The sequence below is a fragment of the Aspergillus brasiliensis genome (genome assembly GCF_001889945.1).
Source record: "Aspergillus brasiliensis CBS 101740 unplaced genomic scaffold ASPBRscaffold_16, whole genome shotgun sequence".
In the NCBI taxonomy this organism is placed as follows: Eukaryota; Fungi; Ascomycota; class Eurotiomycetes; order Eurotiales; family Aspergillaceae; genus Aspergillus; species Aspergillus brasiliensis.
In genome coordinates, this window is record NW_027137457.1 from 304948 (window position 1) to 328038 (window position 23091).

At 53.9% G+C, this 23091-nt stretch overlaps 4 protein-coding genes across 4 annotated transcripts; 2 read left to right on the top strand and 2 right to left on the bottom strand.

Annotated features, from left to right (window-relative positions):
- Window positions 1-1028: 1028 nt before the first annotated feature.
- Window positions 1029-8495, top strand: ASPBRDRAFT_341015 (acetyl-CoA carboxylase ACC1). Its single transcript, XM_067623190.1, has 3 exons — window positions 1029-1548; window positions 1627-1797; window positions 1874-8495. The coding sequence occupies exons 1-3, from the start codon at window positions 1399-1401 to the stop codon at window positions 8402-8404; spliced, it is 6852 nt and encodes a 2283-aa protein (XP_067474642.1). The 5' UTR covers window positions 1029-1398; the 3' UTR covers window positions 8405-8495.
- Window positions 8496-9526: 1031 nt separating this feature from the next.
- Window positions 9527-13428, bottom strand: ASPBRDRAFT_136046 (uncharacterized protein; the record flags this gene model as incomplete). Its single annotated transcript, XM_067618757.1, has 2 exons — window positions 9527-9966; window positions 10038-13428. The coding sequence occupies 2 exons, from the start codon at window positions 13426-13428 to the stop codon at window positions 9527-9529; spliced, it is 3831 nt and encodes a 1276-aa protein (XP_067474643.1).
- Window positions 13429-14254: 826 nt separating this feature from the next.
- On the bottom strand, window positions 14255-19671 carry ASPBRDRAFT_78513 (E3 ubiquitin-protein ligase SSM4). The gene is made up of 2 exons (XM_067629418.1): window positions 16009-19671; window positions 14255-15955 (listed from the first exon to the last, which is right to left on the bottom strand). Exons 1-2 carry the CDS (start codon window positions 19283-19285, stop codon window positions 14394-14396), a joined length of 4839 nt encoding a protein of 1612 aa, XP_067474644.1. The 5' UTR covers window positions 19286-19671; the 3' UTR covers window positions 14255-14393.
- A 619-nt stretch (window positions 19672-20290) lies between these two features.
- On the top strand, window positions 20291-23007 carry ASPBRDRAFT_135963 (uncharacterized protein; the record flags this gene model as incomplete). Its single annotated transcript, XM_067618750.1, has 3 exons — window positions 20291-20415; window positions 20504-21220; window positions 21276-23007. 3 exons carry the CDS (start codon window positions 20291-20293, stop codon window positions 23005-23007), a joined length of 2574 nt encoding a protein of 857 aa, XP_067474645.1.
- Between the last annotated feature and the right edge of the window lie 84 nt (window positions 23008-23091).

Genomic DNA, 23091 nt, shown 5'->3' on the forward strand with positions numbered 1-23091 from the left:
GTCGGGGAATTCCCCAACTACGACTCCAGACTAGACCGTCTAGACAGCGCTTACTAGCGAGCGAGCTGGGTTCAACTCTGCCCGGTCCATCCTATCACCCGCCCCATGCACGTTACTCCGTACCTTGCTTGGTCTTCTGCCTTTTTGGCCCCTCCCTCCAAAAATCCTCGGTACTTGCATCCAGGGTGACATGGCACACTACGCGGTGAGACCGCCAATGAGTGGTCGGTGAGATTCGGCATATACCTGATCTGTCCCATCCCTTCGGTAGGTAGCAGTCAAAACCCGCATGAAAGGGAGAGGGGTTTGTTGGAGAGAAGGATACAGGATGTATCTACAATACATGAGGTTCAGTGAGGAACCATGGACCGGATCGGGGAAGGATTGGCTGCAGCAGCGGATTGTTGACCCGACAAATGCTGGGGATCCAGTCAGGCAAAACTGGTGGGAAGCCCCGACGTCATGGGCCCAACAAGCCGTACCGCTAGTTGGGAGGAAGTCACTTTTCGGTCCATCGGGGGCCATCTGTTGTTCTGGCGCTATTCTTCCCTTCCTTCCTGCCTCGACGACGCCTTTTGGCCGGACTGTGGAAACCCACCTTTTAGTTCCTTTTTTTGATAAAATGATTTTTTTTTCTGAATTTATTATTTTATTTTAATTTTCCTGTAAAACTTTTTTTTCTTCAAAAAATAATTCCATTATTTCTTCTTTGGTGAACCATCCACCCTCTCCGCGTATTTTTCCGTTCTGCACATTTCCCTGTACATTTACCGGTTCGAGCAATTATACGCCTCGTCCAGTAGTCCAGCTCCATTTATTATTTCTCTGCTCTTCCCTTTTCTTCTTCCCCGTCGACCTCTTTTCTTCTTCTTCCACTTCCTCCCCCCTTTCCCCAAACCACCAATCCTCCTCTTCCAAGTCTCATTGCTTGCCTGCTTGACTGTCCCAAGGTGGTCCCAGTAAGTTCTCCATTTTACCCTCCCCAATGCCTTGAATTCCCTCCCGCACGTCCTCCGCAACAGGTCTTGTGTCGTCGCCCTCAGCCATCCTCAAAACTCAACCATGCGCCTTGCTTAAAGCTGACACTCACCCTCACTCTTACTCAGCCCTGAGGAATCGAATCCTTCGTGTCTCATCTGCCCTCCCCGCCTCTTTCTCCTATACCTTCGCCATTCCTAGTTAGCTCTTGGAGGGCTTAATTCCGTTTCTTCCGCCTACATTCTATACTACACCACTCTTCCTCCGACGCCTCACGGACAGTCATTGCGCCCTCTCCCTCCTCTTCTCTTCGTCGTGACGCTTTTTCAAATACCTCGTCTCCCCTTATTCTTCTTGAATAATCCGGCTTCTTCTATCGCATGGGAATTTTATAATACCTAATATCCACAACCTTGCATCATGAGCGCTCCCAACGGCCACCCCAGTGCGCGTGCCGCGCAACACAACCTCGCTTCACATTTCATTGGTGGTAACAACCTCGATGCCGCACCGCCCAGCAGCGTCAAGGACTTTGTGGCCAGCCATGAGGGTCACTCCGTCATCAGCTCGGTGAGTTTTGCAAGCGGCTCGATGAGTTGGTCGGGCGAGCATGCAGGACGCAACGAATTCTAACGGGCTTTTCTCCAGGTTCTGATCGCCAATAACGGTATTGCCGCCGTCAAGGAGATTCGTTCCGTCCGGAAATGGGCTTATGAAACTTTCGGCAACGAGCGTGCCATCCAGTTCACAGTGATGGCCACGCCAGAAGATCTGCACGCAAATGCCGACTACATCCGTATGGCGGATCAATATGTTGAGGTGCGTGGTCATGCTGTGCAACCGGCATTCCCCCCCTCCCCCTTTGTGTGAGCATGTCGGCTGACCGGAATTCCAGGTCCCCGGAGGCACGAATAACAACAACTACGCCAACGTCGATCTGATCGTCGATGTCGCTGAACGTATGGACGTTCATGCCGTGTGGGCCGGTTGGGGTCACGCCTCTGAGAACCCCCGCCTACCCGAAGCTTTGGCTGCTTCTCCCAAGAGAATTATCTTCATTGGTCCCCCCGCCTCTGCCATGCGCTCGCTCGGTGACAAGATCTCCTCCACAATTGTCGCTCAGCATGCCGGTGTCCCTTGTATCCCCTGGTCTGGAACGGGTGTCGATGATGTTCGGGTCGACGAAAGCGGTATCGTCACCGTTGATGACGAAGTCTACAAGCGGGGTTGCACGTTCTCCCCCCAGGAGGGTCTGGAAAAGGCCAAGGAGATTGGTTTCCCCGTCATGATCAAGGCCTCCGAAGGTGGTGGTGGTAAGGGTATTCGTAAGGTTGAGCGGGAGGAAGACTTCGTCAGCCTGTACAATGCCGCTGCCAACGAAATCCCCGGTTCCCCCATCTTCATCATGAAGCTCGCCGGTAACGCCCGTCACTTGGAGGTCCAGCTGCTGGCCGATCAGTACGGTAACAACATCTCCCTCTTCGGTCGTGATTGTTCCGTGCAGCGTCGTCACCAGAAGATCATCGAAGAGGCGCCCGTCACGATCGCCAAGCCCATCACCTTCCAGGCCATGGAGCGCGCCGCCGTGAGCCTTGGTCGGTTGGTCGGCTACGTCTCGGCTGGTACCGTGGAGTACCTGTACTCCCACGCTGACGACAAGTTCTACTTCTTGGAACTGAACCCCCGTCTGCAGGTCGAGCACCCGACCACGGAGATGGTTTCCGGAGTCAACCTGCCGGCTGCCCAGCTCCAGATCGCCATGGGTATCCCCCTGCACCGCATTCGCGACATCCGTCTGTTGTACGGCGTTGACCCCAACACCTCCTCGGAGATCGACTTCGACTTCTCCAACGAGGAGAGCTTCCAGACCCAGCGCCGCCCTCAGCCCAAGGGACACACCACCGCGTGCCGTATCACGTCCGAAGATCCTGGCGAGGGTTTCAAGCCTTCCAGCGGTACCATGCACGAATTGAACTTCCGCAGTTCCTCCAACGTCTGGGGTTACTTCTCCGTCGGTACGGCTGGTGGTATTCACAGCTTCTCCGACAGTCAGTTCGGTCACATTTTCGCCTACGGCGAGAACCGGTCTGCATCCCGGAAGCACATGGTCATTGCCCTGAAGGAACTCAGCATTCGTGGTGATTTCCGTACCACGGTTGAGTACCTGATCAAGCTTCTCGAGACCCCGGCCTTCGAAGACAACACGATCACCACCGGCTGGTTGGATCAGCTGATCTCCAACAAGCTGACCGCTGAGCGTCCTGACACAATCGTCGCCGTTCTGTGTGGAGCTGTTACCAAGGCGCACCAGGCTAGCGAGGCTGGTGTTGAGGAATACCGCAAGGGATTGGAGAAGGGTCAGGTACCTTCCAAGGACGTCTTGAAGACCGTCTTCCCCGTGGACTTCATTTACGAAGGCCAGCGGTACAAGTTCACCGCCACCCGTGCCAGCCTTGACAGCTACCACCTCTTCATCAACGGCTCCAGGTGCTCCGTGGGCGTGCGTGCTCTGGCCGACGGTGGTCTGCTGGTTCTCCTGAACGGCCGCAGTCACAACGTCTACTGGAAGGAGGAGCCGGCTGCCACTCGTCTGAGTGTGGATGGCAAGACCTGCCTTCTCGAGCAGGAGAACGACCCCACCCAGCTGCGTACCCCCTCTCCTGGTAAGCTGGTCAAGTTCACCGTCGAGAACGGTGAGCACGTCAAGGCGGGCCAGCCCTTCGCTGAAGTCGAGGTCATGAAGATGTACATGCCCTTGATTGCCCAGGAAGACGGTATTGTCCAGCTTATCAAGCAGCCCGGAGCTACTCTGGAGGCCGGTGACATCCTTGGTATCCTCGCTTTGGATGACCCGTCCCGTGTCAAGCACGCCCAGCCCTTCACTGGCCAGCTTCCCGATCTTGGCCCTCCTCAAGTTGTGGGTAACAAGCCTCCTCAGAGGTTCTTCCTTCTGCACAGCATCCTTGAGAACATCTTGAAGGGTTACGACAACCAGGTCATCATGAACGCCACCCTCAAGGAGCTGGTCGACGTCCTCCGGAACCCCGATCTTCCTTACGGCGAGTGGAACGCCCAGTCCTCCGCTCTGCACTCTCGCATGCCTCAGAAGCTCGACAGCCAGCTCCAGAACATCGTCGACCGTGCCCGCGCCCGTAAGGCTGAGTTCCCTGCCAAGCAGCTCCAGAAGACCGTTCAGCGTTTCATCGAGGAGAATGTCAACCCTGCCGATGCCGAGATCCTCAAGACCACGCTTCTTCCTCTCACCGAAGTCATCAACAAGTACCTTGATGGCCTCAAGGTCCATGAGTTCAATGTCTTCATTGGCCTTCTGGAACAGTACTACGAGGTGGAGAAGCTCTTCGCCGGCCGCAACCTCCGCGATGAAGACTCTATCCTGAAGCTCCGTGACGAGAACAAGGAGGACATTGGCAAGGTCGTTCAGACCGTTCTCTCCCACAGCCGCATTGGTGCCAAGAACAACCTCATCCTCGCCATCCTGGCCATGTACCGCCCCAACCAGCCCAACGTCGGCAATGTCTCCAAGTACTTCAAGCCCATCCTGAAGAAGCTGACTGAGTTCGAGTCTCGCGCGGCTGCCAAGGTCACCCTCAAGGCCCGTGAGCTTCTGATCCAGTGTGCTCTCCCTTCCTTGGAGGAGCGCCTGTCCCAGATGGAACTCATCCTGCGTTCGTCGGTTGTCGAGTCCAGCTACGGTGAAACCGGCTGGGAGCACCGTGAGCCCGATTTCCAGGTTCTCAAGGAGGTGGTGGACTCCAAGTACACTGTCTTCGATGTGCTGCCGCGCTTCTTCGTCCACCAGGATGTCTGGGTTACTCTGGCTGCTCTCGAGGTCTACGTGCGCCGCGCTTACCGTGCCTACACTGTCAAGAGTATCCAGTACTCCGCTGCTGGAGAGGCTCCTCTCCTCTCCTGGGATTTCACTCTCGACAAGCTGGGACAGCCTGAGTTCGGCCCTGTCACCACTGACCCGTCGACCCCTAGCACTCCTACCGCTGAGATGAACCCCTTCAAGCGGATCAACTCCATCAGTGACATGTCCTACCTTGTTGGTGACGGCAACGAGCCCATGAGGAAGGGTGCCATCATCCCCGTTCAGTATCTGGAGGATGCTGAGGAGTTCCTGCCCAGAGCCCTTGAGATCTTCCCCAGAGCTGGCTCGAAGAAGAAGGCCAGTGATAACGGTCTTCTCGCCAACCTGGAGGGCAAGCGTCGCCCTGCTCCCCGGGTTGAGAACGAGAACGAGTTGACTGGTGTTCTCAACGTCGCCATCCGTGATGTGGAGGATCTTGACGACAACCAGATCGTCTCCCAGATCAATAAGATGCTGGCCGACGTCAAGGAAGAACTGCTTGCTCGTCGCATTCGTCGTGTCACCTTCATCTGTGGCAAGAACGGTATCTACCCCGGCTACTTCACTTTCCGCGGCCCCAACTACGATGAGGACGAGAGTATTCGCCACAACGAACCTGCTCTTGCCTTCCAGTTGGAGCTTGGTCGTTTGTCCAAGTTCAAGATCAAGCCCGTCTTCACGGAGAACAGGAACATCCACGTCTACGAGGCCATCGGAAAGGGCCCTGAGAACGACAAGGCTGTGGACAAGCGCTACTTCGTTCGTGCCGTCGTGCGCCCAGGTCGCCTGCGCGACGATATCCCCACCGCGGAGTACCTGACCTCGGAGGCTGACCGTCTGATGAACGACATTCTCGATGCCCTGGAGATTATCGGCAACAACAACTCCGATCTGAACCACATCTTCATCAACTTCTCGCCTGTGTTCAACCTGCAGCCCAAGGATGTCGAGGAGGCCCTGAACGGATTCCTGGAGCGCTTCGGCCGTCGTCTCTGGAGACTGCGTGTCACCGGTGCCGAAATCCGCATCCTGTGCACCGACCCCGTTACTGGTGTTCCTTACCCTCTGCGCGTGATCATCACCAACACCTACGGATTCATCATCCAGGTGGAGCTGTACATTGAGAAGAAGACCGAGAAGGGCGAGTGGATCTTCCACAGCATTGACGGTGGCAGCAACAAGCTGGGTTCCATGCACTTGCGTCCTGTGTCTACTCCTTACCCGACCAAGGAATGGCTGCAGCCCAAGCGCTACAAGGCCCACCTCATGGGTACTCAGTACGTCTATGACTTCCCTGAGCTCTTCAGACAAGCCGTCCAGAACAGCTGGACCAAGGCCATCGCCCAGATCCCCTCCTTGGCCGACCAGCGCCCTCCCGTTGGCGAGTGCATCGACTACAGCGAGCTTGTTCTCGATGACACCGACAACCTCGTCGAGATCTCTCGCGGCCCTGGCACCAACACCCATGGTATGGTTGGTTGGATTGTCACTGCCCGTACCCCCGAGTACCCCCGTGGCAGACGCTTCATCATTGTTGCCAACGATATCACCTTCCAGATTGGTTCCTTCGGTCCCACTGAAGACAAGTTCTTCCACAAGTGCACTGAACTGGCTCGGAAGCTGGGTATCCCTCGTATCTACCTTTCTGCCAACTCCGGTGCTCGTATCGGCATGGCTGACGAGTTGATCCCTTACTTCTCCGTCGCCTGGAACGACCCCGAGAACCCCGCTGCCGGTTTCAAGTACCTGTACTTCACTCCGGAGGTCAAGCAGAAGCTGGATGCCAGCAAGAAGAAGGAGGTCATTACTGAGGAGATTCACGATGAGGGTGAAGTGCGCCACAAGATCACTACCGTCATCGGTGCTAAGGATGGTCTGGGTGTCGAGTGTCTCAAGGGCTCTGGTCTTATTGCCGGTGCTACCTCCAAGGCCTACGAAGACATCTTCACCATCACCCTCGTTACGTGCCGTTCCGTTGGTATTGGTGCCTACCTGGTCCGTCTTGGACAGAGAGCTATTCAGGTCGAGGGCCAGCCGATCATTCTCACTGGTGCCCCCGCTATCAACAAGCTGTTGGGTAGAGAAGTCTACACTTCGAACTTGCAGCTCGGTGGCACCCAGATCATGTACCGCAACGGTGTGTCCCACATGACTGCCACTGATGACTTCGAGGGTGTGCAGAAGATTGTCGAGTGGATGTCCTTCGTCCCCGACAAGAAGGGTGCCCCCATCCCCATCCGGCCCTGGTCTGACACTTGGGACCGTGATGTCGCCTACTACCCTCCCTCCAAGCAGCCCTACGATCCCCGCTGGCTCATTGCGGGTAAGGAAGATGAGGAAGGCTTCCTGCCTGGTTTGTTTGATACTGGCTCTTTCGAGGAAGCTCTTGGCGGCTGGGCTCGCACCGTGGTTGTTGGTCGTGCCAGACTCGGTGGCATTCCCATGGGTGTGATTGCTGTTGAGACGCGCTCCGTTGAGAACGTCACCCCCGCCGACCCTGCCAACCCTGACTCTATGGAGATGGTCTCCAATGAAGCTGGTGGTGTCTGGTACCCCAACTCTGCCTACAAGACCGCCCAGGCCCTCCGTGACTTCAACAACGGTGAGCAGCTGCCTGTGATGATCCTGGCTAACTGGAGAGGTTTCTCTGGTGGTCAGCGTGACATGTACAACGAGGTCCTCAAGTACGGTTCTTACATCGTCGATGCCCTCGTCAAGTACGAGCAGCCCATCTTCATCTACATCCCGCCCCATGGTGAACTCCGTGGTGGATCCTGGGTGGTCGTCGATCCCACCATCAACCCTGACCAGATGGAGATGTATGCCGACGAGGAAGCTCGCGGTGGTGTCCTCGAGCCCGAGGGTATCGTCAACATCAAGTACCGTCGCGACAAGCAGCTCGACACCATGGCTCGTCTGGACGCCACCTATGGCGAGCTCCGCCGCTCTCTCGAGGACCAGTCCCTCAGCAAGGAGCAGCTGTCTGAGATCAAGACCAAGATGGCCGCCCGCGAGGAGCAGCTTCTGCCCGTCTACCTCCAGATTGCTCTGCAGTTTGCTGATCTCCACGACCGTGCTGGCCGCATGGAAGCCAAGAACACCATCCGCCATCCTCTCACCTGGAAGAACGCCCGCCGCTTCTTCTACTGGCGTCTGCGCCGCAGACTCAGCGAGGAGCTTATCGTCAAGCGCATGGTTGCTGCCGCTCCCAACCCTGCTGCTCGCGACGGCTCTGTTGCTATCCCTGCTGGTTCCAACGCTCCGGTCGCGACCGAGTCCGCTCGTGCTGTGCACCTCCGCACTCTCCACGGCTGGACCGGCCTGCTGGACGAGGAACTGCAGCGTGAAGACCAGCGCGTCGCCACCTGGTACGAGGAGAACAAGAAGGCCATTCAGGCCAAGGTGGACTCCCTCAAGGCTGAGAGCGTCGCCACAGAAGTCGCCCAACTGCTCGTCAACAACCGTGACGGCGCTCTGAAGGGTGTGCAGCAGATCCTCAGCGTCCTCCCTGTGGAGGAGAAGGAGGCTGTTCTCAAGTTCTTGTCTTCCAACTAAGAGCACCATCACTCTTTTCCTTCCCCTACATGAAGATGCTCAATAAAAAGAGCTTTTCATTGTCTTTCTTTCCCTTCTCAAAAAGACCCTTTTATATAACCCCTTGGCATTATCATTGGACTACGAGGAAGTTCAAGCATCCTGCCGCATTTACTCTTCTTCATTTCTACTTTTGGGTTTCGTTATCTTGCTGGCTGGGTTAACGGGGTTGCAAGTAAACCAATGGGTACACGAATTGATTGGTATTGATTGAGTGATGCGATGCATATAACGTCGGTTATGTTACGTCTGTTTCTGATTACCTGTTGTCGGTTATTGAGCATGGTTTTTGTGTGGCTGTTCTGTATTTTACTTGGCATTTTTTTTTTCTCACAATGCAAATAACTTCAATTTCAAATCTGGTATTGTAAGTTGTATCTTTATATCGTAGCCATGTAATAGTAGTAGCTGGTTGTAACTGGACGTCTCAACTAAGCTGAGATACGATGGGGGCGTACCCTAGGGGTTACTTACAGAAGTAAACCTAGAAGATTAGTTGTGCCTACACTACCCACGAGTAAGTGAGTAACTGTATAGCCGGTTTAGAGTTAGGTTACTAGACTATGGTTCAATGTTACTGGAGCAGTGGGAAGTACAGAATAGTTACTAAGTAGTAAGTGCTATCCCAGTTGGCAGCCATAGTAGCTAGTTGTAACTACTAGCTTCCCACTGCTCTGTCTTCAAGCATCAATAATCAAATATAGAATTGTTTCAATTCCAGAGTTCGATACGAGTTCCCTGCTCGTGGGCAAAAAAATTTCGAAGTTGTGTATATATAGACAGATAATCACTAGTTCAAGACTAGTTTGCATGTATCCATCCATCCCATCCCTGGATCCATCAGTGTATGGATTGAATCAACCAGCTCAAACACCAAAAACACGCACAGCAAAGTAGAATAAAAGCAATAATCAACAAACAAAATGGGGTATTATGTTCTTGTCCACTCGTTTAAAACAATGTCATCAGAAAGAGGAAAATCCGTCAGTGTGTGGGTGGGAAATATAGTAGTGAGTACAGTGATTAAGGTAAGGAATGTATAGTAGTGCTGGTCATGGAGCCAGGGAAAGAGCAGCGAGCGAGTCATGCGAGTTGCCTTTCTAGACTTCGAGGTGGGGTAAGGATAGGAGGCATGCCCCGGTAAGGGGTTGATACCTCGCGTGTTCCGCGACTGGGATGCACGGAGGAGGCCATGTCTCCGTCATCGATGCGAAGGTGGTTGATGTCCACGGGGAGTTGGCCGCGGATAGGGCGAGGGGAGTGGTAGGCAGGATGTGGATGGTAGGGGTCCATGGCAGACGGGTTTGGGTTTGGGCGATTATGCATGGAGCTGGCGCGGGACTCATCAGGACTGCCGCCCGGCAGACTGATGTAGTTGGCATTCAGGGAGCGAGCGATGTCTTCGAGGAGTATTTCCATGGGGGCGATGTAAGCGGTGCGGGTTTTGTCGGACCAGGCGAGAACGTGGCCGCAAACTCGACCGCTGGCCTTTTCGAATACCCAAGCTCCTGAGTCGCCGGGGACTGTAAGAAAATATCAGCAAGAATTCTTCAATCGAATAGGTGTCTATAGAAGACCAGTCAGACTCACTTACCTCCGAAGTTCCCATCAACACAGAAGCTGGTTGAGAAGGTCTGTCGCCCATGCAGCTTGACAAGAGTCATGGCCCTGGAGATCTGGCCGGTTTGCAGGCCGCTGGTTCGACCACAGCAGTGGACTCGGAGGCCACCCAAGTCCTCTAGTCGGCAGATGTTATTCAGGTAGATCGTTTCTGGTTGCCTCGGCATGCGCGTCTGCTGGCCACGTCTTTGTCCATATGCGTCTTGCCTCATTACGGACGTCTTGTCGTAGACAATATTGCGCACGTTGATGCGTTCATCGTTGATCTTGATCAGTGCCCAGTCAATCTCGTGTCGAATTCCTTTTCGCGTCCAGCGCCGAACACCCGAGGATGCGTGCACGTATCCAAATGTGTGAGAGGCAAGATGTTCATCGTCGCGATCTTCAGGGCTTGGAAAATAACTCTCATCAATGTCATCAATGGCTGGCTGTGTTACGTATAGCAAGGGCTCGTCTCCAGGATCGATCCCCGGGGTATCGCCTATGGATGCCGCATCTTCGTCGTCATAGGGGTCATCCGCATTCGGCCCATCTTCATCAGAGGAGTAGCCTTCAGAAAGGTAGGAGTCTTCGAAAGTCCCATCTAGACTGGGCGACAGGGAGATATCATCCCCATCCTCGTCTTCTGATACCTCGAACTCAAGGTCTGATGCGACATCTGACGGTCCCTCGTCACACCAGGAGTACATCAACTCTGGGTTTCGTGGGGCTGTCATATCATGCATCCAATTTGCAGAAGACCGTAGAGGCCCACCGGTATCCTGTTCATCCGCGTCCTCCTGGTCACTCGGTGATTCTAGCATATGATGCACGGTCATCCCATAGGGCATGCCATCAACCAAGATAGCTCCCCCATAAGACACAGGAGGTAGATGTTCTTCATTGATGAAGGCGCCAATTGATGCACCGCATAGAGGCCGTTCCTGATAGCAAGGGTTTGGGTCATTCTGGACCAACGCTGGCGCGCCAGCATTTCCTTGCCCTGCCATTGCCGGCCTGCGGCGCTTCTTGCGGGGGACTTTCGATCTCTGTACATCGCCACGAAGGACCAGGAGATCCCACTCTTCGCTATCAAGGATAAAGTACTTCTTGAGTGCGGCTCGAACCTTCTTTGCACTGGCACAAGTGACACAGACTGTGGTCTTGGCGTTGTCGACCGTGTCACCAGTCATCATGAGTGTAACACTGCATGATTCGGCAGAGTCCTTCAGAATCTTTTGCAGGAGCTTCCTCAAACGCGGGAGCATCTGGAAATTCCATTTATTGAGATGATCTTGCGGGATTTCTAGGCCTGAGAGCTTTTTGCAGGTGCGCTTTCGTACCCTGCGCTCCTCCATGTTGACCTTATCTCGAAACATCTTGATCTCGGGAGTGGGCAGCGTGGCGAACGGTTCCTGGAAAGGTCTGATGGGCTCGGGAGAAGGCTTGTACTCACGAACAGGTTCCTTCATCGGCGCTGCATCCAGGCCGGGAACGAGGGCAAGAGGAAGGCAGTCATCCAGCTCGTCAGCGCTAGGGGCAGAGAACATGTCTATCCTGCAGCAGGACCAAACGATCTTGCACATGGTGTAAAGGAAGTTCATAGAGAACGAGAAGATACTGTCGGGCGCGGAGAGGTCGAGGACGGGGTAGTGGAAGGCCTGAGGGACGCGGAGATTCAGATCATCGAACGGTTGGGTCGACAGATGGAAGTTTGGCGCATCCAAGCACAGCTGCACTACATGAAGGTATGCGCTGCCGCACTTGGGGCCCAGCTTCTTCAGATAGGTATTCTCAATCCTCTGCTTGAACATGGAGTTGTTGTACTTCATCTTCCAGATCCGACTAATCGGGGTCCAGAGTCCAATTTCGAGTAGCACGAGGCCAAGCGAGTACAGATCATATGCCCAGGCGGCATCATCTTCCATCGATCGTTTATCGTCCGGGTGACGATATATGCTGGAAGACAGGGGTTCAGGTGATGGCCCGTTTCCAGAGAATTGGGCAAAAGATGTCAGGTAGGGACGGCGCAAATCCTCTGTGAGTCCAACTTCGTCGCGGTTCGAGTTCGTTAAGCCGGGAAAGATAAGGATGTTGCTGCTATTGATGTTGCCATGTACAAGGTTCTGGCTCCTCAACTGTAGGACCGCCATCAGAAGGTCATAAGCTAAGCGGAAGCGCGTTTCGAGATTCGGGATAGGGTGTTCATCGCTGGTTTGGAAAAGAGACACAAGGGGTTTCGGTTTTAACCCATTCAAAAGATCTGATGGGTTGTGAAGGAATGGAAAGTAGTCCATAGGCATCTGGTAGACGAATGCGTATCGGGAGTTTGGCATGTCGATGAAATAGCCTAGGAACTTCAGCAAACCCAGATGAGACACACGCGCATTCTGCACGAGCTGCTCCAGAGTCCGCTGTACGTGGTCCAGTCGCTTCTTCTCCGGTTTGGTGGCAGCGCTCGATGCTTCGAGCATCATCGGCATGTAGTCGACGAGGATTGTTGCGGTCGAATCCTTGGTCCCGTAGAGAAAAGGAGATGCTGATGTCCTGATGCGACCGATGGCGCGAGAGTTGGTGGAGGCCGCCACCTGCTCATACGGGGGCGGGTTGTTGTCATGCGAAGAACCAGACAGCTGTAGTGCCGAACGATCGATAACATAAGTGTCCAGCGGAGACTTGTCGAAAGGCATCTTCTCAGACCGAGCCTGGCTGAAGGCCGCCGCATTGTGCGTGGGTGATGGCGCTACATCGAAGGGGCTCTGTTGGGTGCCGTCGAAAGATGCGCCGTGGTAGGCTTTTGAGTCCAAGATGGAGTATTCGGCGATGGCAGCGGGCCGGGATCGGCCCTTGGTGCCAGACTGCCCACCGGCAGTCATGCTGGCACTCATGTTGCGTCGAGAGCTTGACAAGTCATAGAGAGTGTCGATATAGCCCTCCAGGTCTGCCAGCAGAGTTTTGGAGCGGCTGATCTCATCGCTGGTCCAGTGAGACTTGACTGGGAGGCCACTGAGACCGCCCTTGGGTGAGTCTGCACTAGCGCCCTTCGGAGGCAGATCGGAGGCACCGCCGTGCTGGATACGCTCCGCCTCATTCAGTAGTACCTGAATGGAGGACATGACACTCTCGACGATTTCACTGTAGCCAGCTTGGGTTAAAGATTCATCAATATCATTGGGCTGGGCGGCACTAGCATCGCTCCAGTCCAGGCCCCACGCTAGCAATCGATCCCTTTGGGTCTTGAAACTGCGGTGCAGCATGACCAATTCGGGATCATCAACTGCAATGGAAGCCGTAGTGACACTCTCGCAGGAGGTCTTTGTGTCGGTATACATTTTGGTGAGGCGCCGTTGGAGGTAGGCACCCCCATGATGGCGGAGGACGGACATCTTGGCGCGCAGAGTCCGGGGGAATCACACAGGTAAACGAGGGACGGGGATTGGTGCTCTTTTAGAACATTGCAGAATAGATTGGGGAGGAGGACTAGAGAAGACGCATGACCTGGAGGAGGAGCGGAGGGGGGGTTTCGGGGAAGACAGGCACTATCTGTTAGTGGAAGTGCAACATGGTGGTGGGTTAGATAGACAGGCAGTAGCGAGAGCGAAGTTCGATGGGAGGGAAGGTCACTAAGAATAAGTTAAGAATAAGGTGGGAATCCTGTTGCCTAACCAATAGGGAGTGGCGAGTGCCCGCAAAGCCTCACCCGCTGCCAAGCCACATCTTGTCCCCAGGCAGCCGCCTTTTTGGCCTGATCCACCGGGGCGGGGCTCTGATTGGCCCGCGCACTGCTGCATGGCACGTGCACTGCTGATTTAGAGTAATTGTGCGGGATGACTAACCCAACATTTAGAGCGGGTGAATCCGCCGAGTACGCATTGCCTGCATGTTGCTGACACTATTCCCCAATGGGGAATGGTACCAGATCGTCCTAGGCAGACAGGTTAATCTTGCAAGTATCGATCTACTAACTGTCTAGTAATACGCAACCAGAGAAACATATTTCCATCATGCTTATGGTTGAAGGTTCTGTAGTTGAAACACATCACGAGCCCCACTAGGGTCAGGGTCACACTGACCGACCCTTCAACCTCTAGCTTAGCTCGCTACTTCTGACTTCCCTTGTTGGGTCTATCACGACGGGGTATATGCAACCTACCATGATGCACCACAACAACCACATTCTAGGCAGCTATCCAACCGACACACAACTGTAATCACGTCTAATCATCATATTTGCTGTTTAAAATACGTCTATTGAACTTTGGCAACTGGTATACATAGAAACTAAAAGAAAAATAGAAAAAAGAAGAAGCGTGCAACGTCCGTCGGTCGGCTGCAGGCAACAACGGGTCGCTTATCCGGTAATAACTCGCCGTGGCACCCCGACATCCCGTGCCCGCTTCTCGCGGAAATTGTGCAGACGCTCCCCAATCAGGTAGACATCGTCCCGGATGTTGACTCGCCAAATCTCCACCTGCCGCCGTACCAGGTACACAAGCCATCCGATCAGACTTACCACTAGCGTGGCTGGATAGGCATACCGGTACACCTTGGACTGCACCTCTGGCGTGGATGAGAATACCGTGGCGTTCATGCTGAACCCAAGGATCAGTGGTACCACGACCGCAAGCGTGGCCAGCAGCATAACAGGGAGCAGAACTGCCCGCGTAGTCACTTTAGCATTAGGCTTCAGCATTCCGTCTCGAACAATCGCATTCAATGCAGCCGCCGGACGGGAGGCAGCATTCCACAGGACAAACTTGACGGCCATTTGTACATAGAGCACTCCGAGCGTCCAGTCCTGGATGAAGTGGATGACATGGGCCTGGGTGCCACCAACATACGTGTGCGCCGGAACTAAGAGATACAGTTCCATCACAAGCGCAACTAGGGACGGCAGGAGCACCGCGAACGTGGCCAGAACATATGTAATCCGAGCCGCATCGAGGAAAATATGCATGACACCGATGCAAGCTTCCCTAGGGGACTGTAGGTAAGGGCTCAACCGGTCTTTCGCCGCAGCAAGGACAGGTCGACAATAGTACAGGATGTAGGCAGCAGTACCAACGATGGATGTGCCCGTGGAGAAGGCATACACGTCGTTGAGCGGCCGGTGAGGGAAAGTGGACGACATGACCTTTCGGCCAATGATCAGAGGAACAACGGTGATGCCTACACCCGTGGCAGCAGCAAACACCCAGATCAGTAGGATGAAGGCTGCAATACGAGTCCGAAAGCGTGGTGGAATGTAAACTTTGGTGAACATGTCATTTGCTCGTCCATGGAGACCCTGATCCGTATCTGGTGCCCCGTCAACCCGCTCGTTAGACTCGGTCACCTCGAGAAAAACTTGACTGCCTTTAGGGATGCGGACTTGATCCGAAGCAGGTGCCCGTACGAACCGTCCGTCACGAACGAAGTGGACACTGGAGGGTTTCTCACGGTCGTCAGTTTGCGGATGTCCATCGACCACCGGGTGTTCCGGATCGCCCTTGGCGGCTGAAAAGACATCCCACCAAGTCCAACGAGCATGATACCCCTCTTCGTCGACTTGCCTGTCGCCGAAGAAGAAGTTGGTCAGACGCAGGAAGCGAGCGCACTTGTGAAACCACCAATCATAAAGATTGTGAAGACCGTCCGATGGCTTGATCGACTGAATGGCAAGCGGCATGACGAAGTTGTAGAACAACAAGTCCACGGGAAATTCCAAGACAGGCATAGTAGCGGACCAATGCACGGGAAGCACACCGTCGAAGGCATAGTAGATTCCCCATACGACGCCACCCAGGCAGACAATGACCAGTGCGCCATACACGAGGGCACTGAATGCAATCTTCCGCAGCTGTGTAGTGATGTTGCGCTCCAGGACATCTCGCACCGGATGGAATGTCGGATCGTCTGGGTCGCGAATAAAGTCTAGCCATAAATATTAGCAGAAGCTCGGCGAAGGAGGAAGAGATAGAACATACATAGTACACCGCTTCTCATTATCTTCCTGCACATGGATACGAAAAGCGCAAAATGGAACATATAACACGTTCCAATGAACCAGTGCACAAAAAGTGACGTAAGGGGGGACGAGGAGGTGAATTCTAGACGCGAGGCAATCGTGGCGTTCTCGAAAAGAGGCAACAGTGCAACATCAAGTAACGAGCCGCAATACAGTGGAAACACAATCATTTCGATTCCGATGATGAGGATAACCTTCATCACTCCACCGGCTTGGTGAAGGATTTCGGCGACAATGCCTTCAACTCTCTGTCCACGCTCGCCACCAGAAAGCATATTGGTGAAACGCAGATATAGTAGCCCGAGGGCCGACGCAAGAAGGTAGCCCATAAAGATAGCGATGACGCGATCTTTGGTATCCCACACAGCTAGATCATAACTGATTGTGATGCCCGCCGAAGCCGGGCCACTCACACTTGAACCGAACCAACTTGTGCCCTTCGAGGTATAGAGCAGCTGATGGACAAGATCGTAGACCTGGTCCCGTGCCTGGAGTAGCAGTTGGCCCAAACCGTCAAAACCATTATCGACTGAGAAGGTACCCACGAGTCCATGAGACACAATTCGAAGAGGGAAGTCGTGCAGGATGAATCTGCCGATTGTGAAGGCCGAATGAGCCAAGGCTGCGATGCGCGCTTTGTGGATCTTTAGAGCTTGATGGGAAAGAACCGAAAACATAGGCACGTCGGATTCGTGAAAGACAAAGAAAGCCTGAAGAACATTTCGTAACCGGTGACTACTGGCGTCGATGAGGGACAACGAGGCACTGGTGACGGACTTGGTCTGCGGAATCCATTCGCCCAATGGAACAAAGGCACCGAAGGGACTCAGCAACACCTTGCAAATCAGACTCAGCCAGTACATTACATAGCCCAAGCTACCGATAAGAGTGTCCAGCGTTACATCTGCGAACACAGATATGGCAGTCATGGGAACGCCGAAGACTAGCTGTACGGGGTTTGCGAGGAGTACAAGGGCGATTTTACCCCAGAGATAGGGAAGCCAGATGCCAATTGCCACGGTAAAGGAGATCAAGAGTGCGCTGAATACTCCATTCTGCAGAAGACCAAAAATCGGACCTTGCATGCCAATGAGCTCCAGAATACCCTCCAAGTCGTCCCCTTCCTCGACCGCATCAGCGTCATTTGCATCGAGGCCGAAATCTGGGGCGATTGCTTGGACATTCTGAGCGGCATCGTTGGCAAGGCGTCTGTTGTTCTGAATGGGTACGAACGGCGCCTCCAAAGCAGGGTCCTCAACTACGTGATCATCATCCTGTGGACGATCTTGACCTTGATCAGGCGTTTGAAGATCAGCCCAAAACCAATCAAAGAGTCTCGCAACCAGGTTCTTCGGGGGAGCCGGCGCTGCCTGATCATTTTGCGGTGTAGCCACAGCATTTTCTGAGGGCTCTTCAGCATTCGATGTGACCGCATTGGATGAAGCGGAGGCGCTCGGAAGCTGATCAGACTGAATACCCGTGTCGGCGGAAGGCGTCGAATCGGACGGCACTTCAGAATCGCCCATAGGACGAATACTAGAGCCGAGGACATCATTAGTAGACTCACGGTCTTGCCGATCACTAATCCCGTCAATCCCCAGCGGATTGGACACCGAAGTTATGTCCCAGGGCTGACGACTGGCCGCTGATGACGAGGGTTCCGAAAGTGGTGATCGTGCTGAACTGGGTTCACTGTGCATTTCCGTCTGATCGGCGAAAGAATCCGAGCTGGCAGCCTCATGGAGAGGTGACTCGCGCCTCCAAGAAGCGCGCATGGTATCGTTCCGTTGAAGCTTGGTCATTGCCGTGACGATCCAGCCCAGCTCATCCTGGCGCCCTTCCTCTCGTACGAGTCTGAGGACCTGCTCGGGATCACCATGGCCACGCGCCCAGAGATCCCTAAATGTTTCCACCCCGGGCCAAACCTGGTTGCCGTGGGAGGTCGAGTGCTCAAGGGACAAGGGGTTCAATTCATCCTCACTGTCACTATTACGCCGGAACAAACGCTGTGACGTACTAGCTCCCTGGGTATCCGAGTCGCTAGAACTGGTCGAGCCACCATCGCGAAATGATGAATGTACACGATATGACTCAGACTCAGCCAGAGAGCCAAGCCGTCCTTCGTCTGCGCGATTGGAGATATCTTCGACATGTTCATGGGTACTTTCATCGCGGGGTACATCCTCTGGCTGGGGCGCGCGCGGCTCTGGCTGAACTTCTTCAAGGCGCTGCACTGGACGGTTATTCGCAATCAACTGGACGGCAGCTTCCCGCTCACCCTCCGCGATGTTGGCCATGGGCTGCTGTTGAACAACCCACTCGCGGATGAGAAAAATCAGAATGAATGAAATGACCACCAATAATGTTATGAGTTGACCCTCTAAGGTATCAATAAGAATGTTATTGATCGTGGGTGATGGCGTCAGGGTGTTTAGAAACTCCACATCGGACAGCCATGATGGGCGCCGAGGCTTGTATGATCCGGCCGTCACATTTGACGGGCTGGTGCTCAGCGAACCGGTACCCGACATTGCGGGGAAGAACAATGCAGAGAAAGCTTTCTTAATAACTGTGAGGAGTAGCGGCTCGCCTGATGAGAAACTGAACATGGATGATACTGGTGATTGCACGGCTGGTACATCTGATGCTCCCACTAATGCGGTGGTAGCTGCTCCCGCACTCATGGAAGCCGTTCCATTTGCTACAACCTGGGCTAGATGATCGGGCGACGATTGCTGGGAAGCGTCCGCGCCCGACCAGCGGCCATCAGCAAGCCAGAAAAGCGCTCTCCAAATTGCTCTCATGGACCATGGTAGCCACCCAAGCCAGACGAACGCGACGAGTACAAACCGCAGCCATGTCACGACAGTACGAAAACTATGGATTAGTAGTTGTCGGAGGAAAAGCGGAGCAGGGAGATTCTGGGGCATATTGGGATCGTATAACTTCGTAAAGCGGAAGGGCGTTTTGCAAAGTTCGCAATGCTTCTTCTGGGAATGGGACAGCCATTCTACCAAGCATGCCTGGTGAACGAACTTGATGCTCCCGCTACATTTGCATGGGTAGAAGAGCTGTTCTTCCTCGGTACCCTCACCACGGCATATGCGACAAGTGTCTGGTTCTTCAAACTCCCTCTCCTTCCCCTTATAGTTCGTCTGATAAGCCGGGTCATTCATCAGGTCCGGGAAGGAGGTAGAATGGGTATAATCCCGGGATGAGCCCTCGGGGAACTCCATTTCGCGCGATCGACGTCGATTCGACGAGTTTATCGTCCTCAGCAGCGGCAATCAGATATCATGTTCGGAAAGGCTTATAGCACCACGAACAGGTACGTGTGAACCGAGAAAGTGAAATGATGAGAACGGAGACACTGCCCCAGGGGGTTCTCTCGCGTTTTGATACACTTCCCCTCCACTGAGACTTTCTAATGGAGCTGCTAGGAGAAAATACACGTCAGTGTCCAACCATAGGCGGAATTCTGTAGGAGGCGTATGTGGCAAGATGCAAAGCAGCCGGGGGAAAGGCGAAAGACAAGCCAAAGCTGTGGTTCACTTGAACTGGTTGATCCCCCCAACATGGGATGAGTCAGCACGTTTCCCACCGCGCCCTGGTCATGTGATAATACGGTATGGTACCAACTGGGGCGGTGAGGGGCTGCTCCATTCCTGAACAATTGTTAGATCTGCACGTCAGGTTCTGTAAGGGCGTAAAATGAAGTGCCACCGAGGGACCGATGACCTCACAGCTCCTTGCGATAAAGGCTAATTACTATGGCTATTGTTGTTGTTCCCTGAATCCAGCAAGCGTGTTGTTGACAACTGGAGATCTACTCTGTGATCGACAGAGCACCCATCGTCATTCCAGCCTCGCTCCCCCTCCGTTCTAGATATATACCGAGACACTGTCTGTTCCTTTCCCGCCAGGATACAGACTGGCATTACCCCTCTAAAACTCGACCGCGCCAAGACGGAGACGGGAATTGATCGTCGCGTGCGCTTCGAGGATCCCAGCTTGTGATTCCGGAAAACGTTGCTAAGACCCTTTCATCTCCCCCTCTGAGTTGGCTGGGCCTTTGAGTTTGTCCGAATTTACGGCAATGCTTAGGAGATAAATTAGGCCTCATCGTCTTTGATTCATTTCATCTACCATCTTCGTCGAATTGGACACGCGACGCGAATTTCACTTTTCTGCCCGCCGGACTCGAAGCGAGCGGCACCCCCCGTTGACGACGGGGACAACTTATGATGACCGTTCCGGACAATAGCAATGTCCCGGATGGGGTTGATCGGGTAACAAAATCCAGGAGCAACACTTCCAATTCAAGGAAACGAGGAACTGTACGGTGGACAGTAGGACTGGTGGCGCGGTAAGTCTTACTCAAAATCTAGGCCGGGATCTTCGGTCCACCGCGTTATGGAGTTGAACCGCTTCTAATCTGGCGATCAATTTGACAGGCTCTGTATCTGGTATGCACTTCTTACGCCGTTCCTGCGCTGCCCTTCTCAGCTCTCCGACCTTACGGATTCCTCACCGCGAGTATGCAAGCCATACCTTGTTGCTCGCTCCTACGTCGAGCCTCATGTGATGCCGTATTACGACGCTTATGGCGCGCCATATGTTGATATAGCGCGCCCATACGTGCAGGTTCTCAATGAGAAAGTCTACGCGCCCACTTCGCGCGTCGTCAAGCACGGATATGAGAGATACGGGGCGCCCACCTTGGATAAAGCGCATCTATATGCACAGCAGCAATGGGAAACGAATGCAGTCCCACATTTGCAGTCCGCTAAGGACAAAGCGAATGGCCTGTATCAGTCCCAAGTATATCCCCACGTTCAAAACGTCGAGGCGGCCTTGTCGCCAACCTTCCACAAAGCCAACGGCGCGATAAAGTCTGCATATGGAGATTACCTTCTCCCCTTCGGCGCGAAATATAGGCCCTTCATTGGCAAGACCTATACAACGGGACAGGATATGCTTACAACGACCGTATTACCTTATGCCCGAAACTCATGGTCTGCGGCTCTATATTTCATTCAGAGCACATTATGGCCCAGAGTCACCGGGGTCTACTCGGAAAACGTCGAACCTCAGCTAGTCAAGATCGGAGAACGACTGGCAAGTTACCGTGAAGAGAAGAGGCTGCGACAGGTTGCGGAGGAAGTGGAGAGGTAGGGCTTCATCGCTGTAATAAATCAACTTCATGTGCTAACCTTTCATCTAAAGTGAACCTCAGCAAGCATCGTTTCTTACTGCACCAAAGGCTACTGAGGTGGACGACTTGACGACGTCGTCTACAACTGAGCAAGCCACCGCAACGCCTACTCTGTCGCCTACAGGACAAGCTGCGAAAGCGCGCAATAGCATTGAGTCTGATCTGCGCACCTGGCAACAAAAGTTCGCTATTGCTTCGGAGAAGGGACTCGAGGATCTTGAAGAACGTTTGCAAGACATTGTCGACGGATTCATCTCGAGCGGGGTACGGGCACACGGAGAAAGTTTGGCGACCGCATTGGAGGCCGTTGTTGACAACGAGCTTATAGCCCTCAAGCGTCACATTAACAACCTAGCCGAGTCCTTGCCAAAAGAAGACGTGCCCCAGGAAGAGCAGGCGGCAACAAATGAGCTCTTTGGGAACATCAAAGAAGCCGCAGTGTCTATCCGGGATCGTGCTCACGCACTTCGTGAGTGGCGCAATTCGTTCGAGCAAGAGCTTACCAGGCGCGTTTCTTTCGCAATCAACTCGACGCTTGATGTTCTGGATAGCGTCCGGGATCTCGGACTTCAAGAGGTCGGCATGCGTTGGGCCTGGATGGATGGTGTCACCTACAAGGATTGGGCTAGGTACCATGCGTTAAAGGCCCAGTTCGAGGAATGGAAAGACGAGTTCCTGGAATTTGGCCTTCAGCATGCGAAGCTCGAGGAAGCCCGAGCAGTAGCGGACGAGATCTTGTCGCATGGAATGGAGACTGCTGAGGCCGCCGCCAAAGAGCTAACCCGGCTGAGGGACGTTGGCAAGTGGAAGATCGCCGCCAGGGAAGCCAGCGATGACTTTGATACCAGATCTGAGCCTCCGCCTTCACTGCCTAAACCTAGCCGTGCCCCCGAGCCAGTTGCAGATGAGGTTGCTCCGGCAGACGAAACAGCTGATGCTGAGCGTCCGGATGGCACTATCTTTGCTTATGATGCGGCCTCTCGGGCTGAGAACGACGGGTCTGACGACGACGAGGAGAGTATGGCAACTGACGAGGAACACGCTTCTCCTCGGGTCAATGGTGGAACGTCATCAGAATACGAGTCGACTGGTCTTTCGGGTAATGACCAAGACCAGAAACCCATTACCCAGGATGCTGATGACTTGAAGGCAGCATGGGGAGTAGCCGCGGCTAATGTGGAAATTCCTCCGGAAGCCGAAGTACCACAGGCTTCTGGCCCTCCATTGTCGTCTGAGCAACAACAAGCTGTCGCAGATCTTATCTCGGGTCTACTGGTGGACAAAGACTCTGCCTACGCTGCAGAGATCATGAACAAACTGCACTCAATTTACGGCATACCACAGCCAGCCCCAGAACCCTCCGTAGCATCTGACGGCGCTTCTGACGACTTCAGTGATGTCGATGCAGATGCTTCAAGTATCCCCATCCCGGAACCCGAAGAAGAACCTTTCCATGAAGCGGATGACGCCTCGGATGCATCATCCGCAGCAGTCTTCGAGTCTAGTGCTATTGTTAACGATGAGGACAACAACGACGAGGCACAAGACGCACAAGACGCACAAGAGTCACTCTCAGAGGACATCGAGATAGAAGAGGTTGAAGGGGGCTCATCCATGGATAGCGCCGAGTCGCACTCCGCAACTCTGGCTTCCACTGCCAGCAGTGTTGAATCCGAGGCTGAGGAAACCATCATCCCTGAAACAACCCCAGCCAGTGAAGACAGCACTGCAGATGAGCTGTAACCTGCGACAAGACAGACAGGGCTTGGCTGTTGCTTGGAAATCCTTTTATGATTTGATATCCCAAAACATTCTTGTTATTCGCTT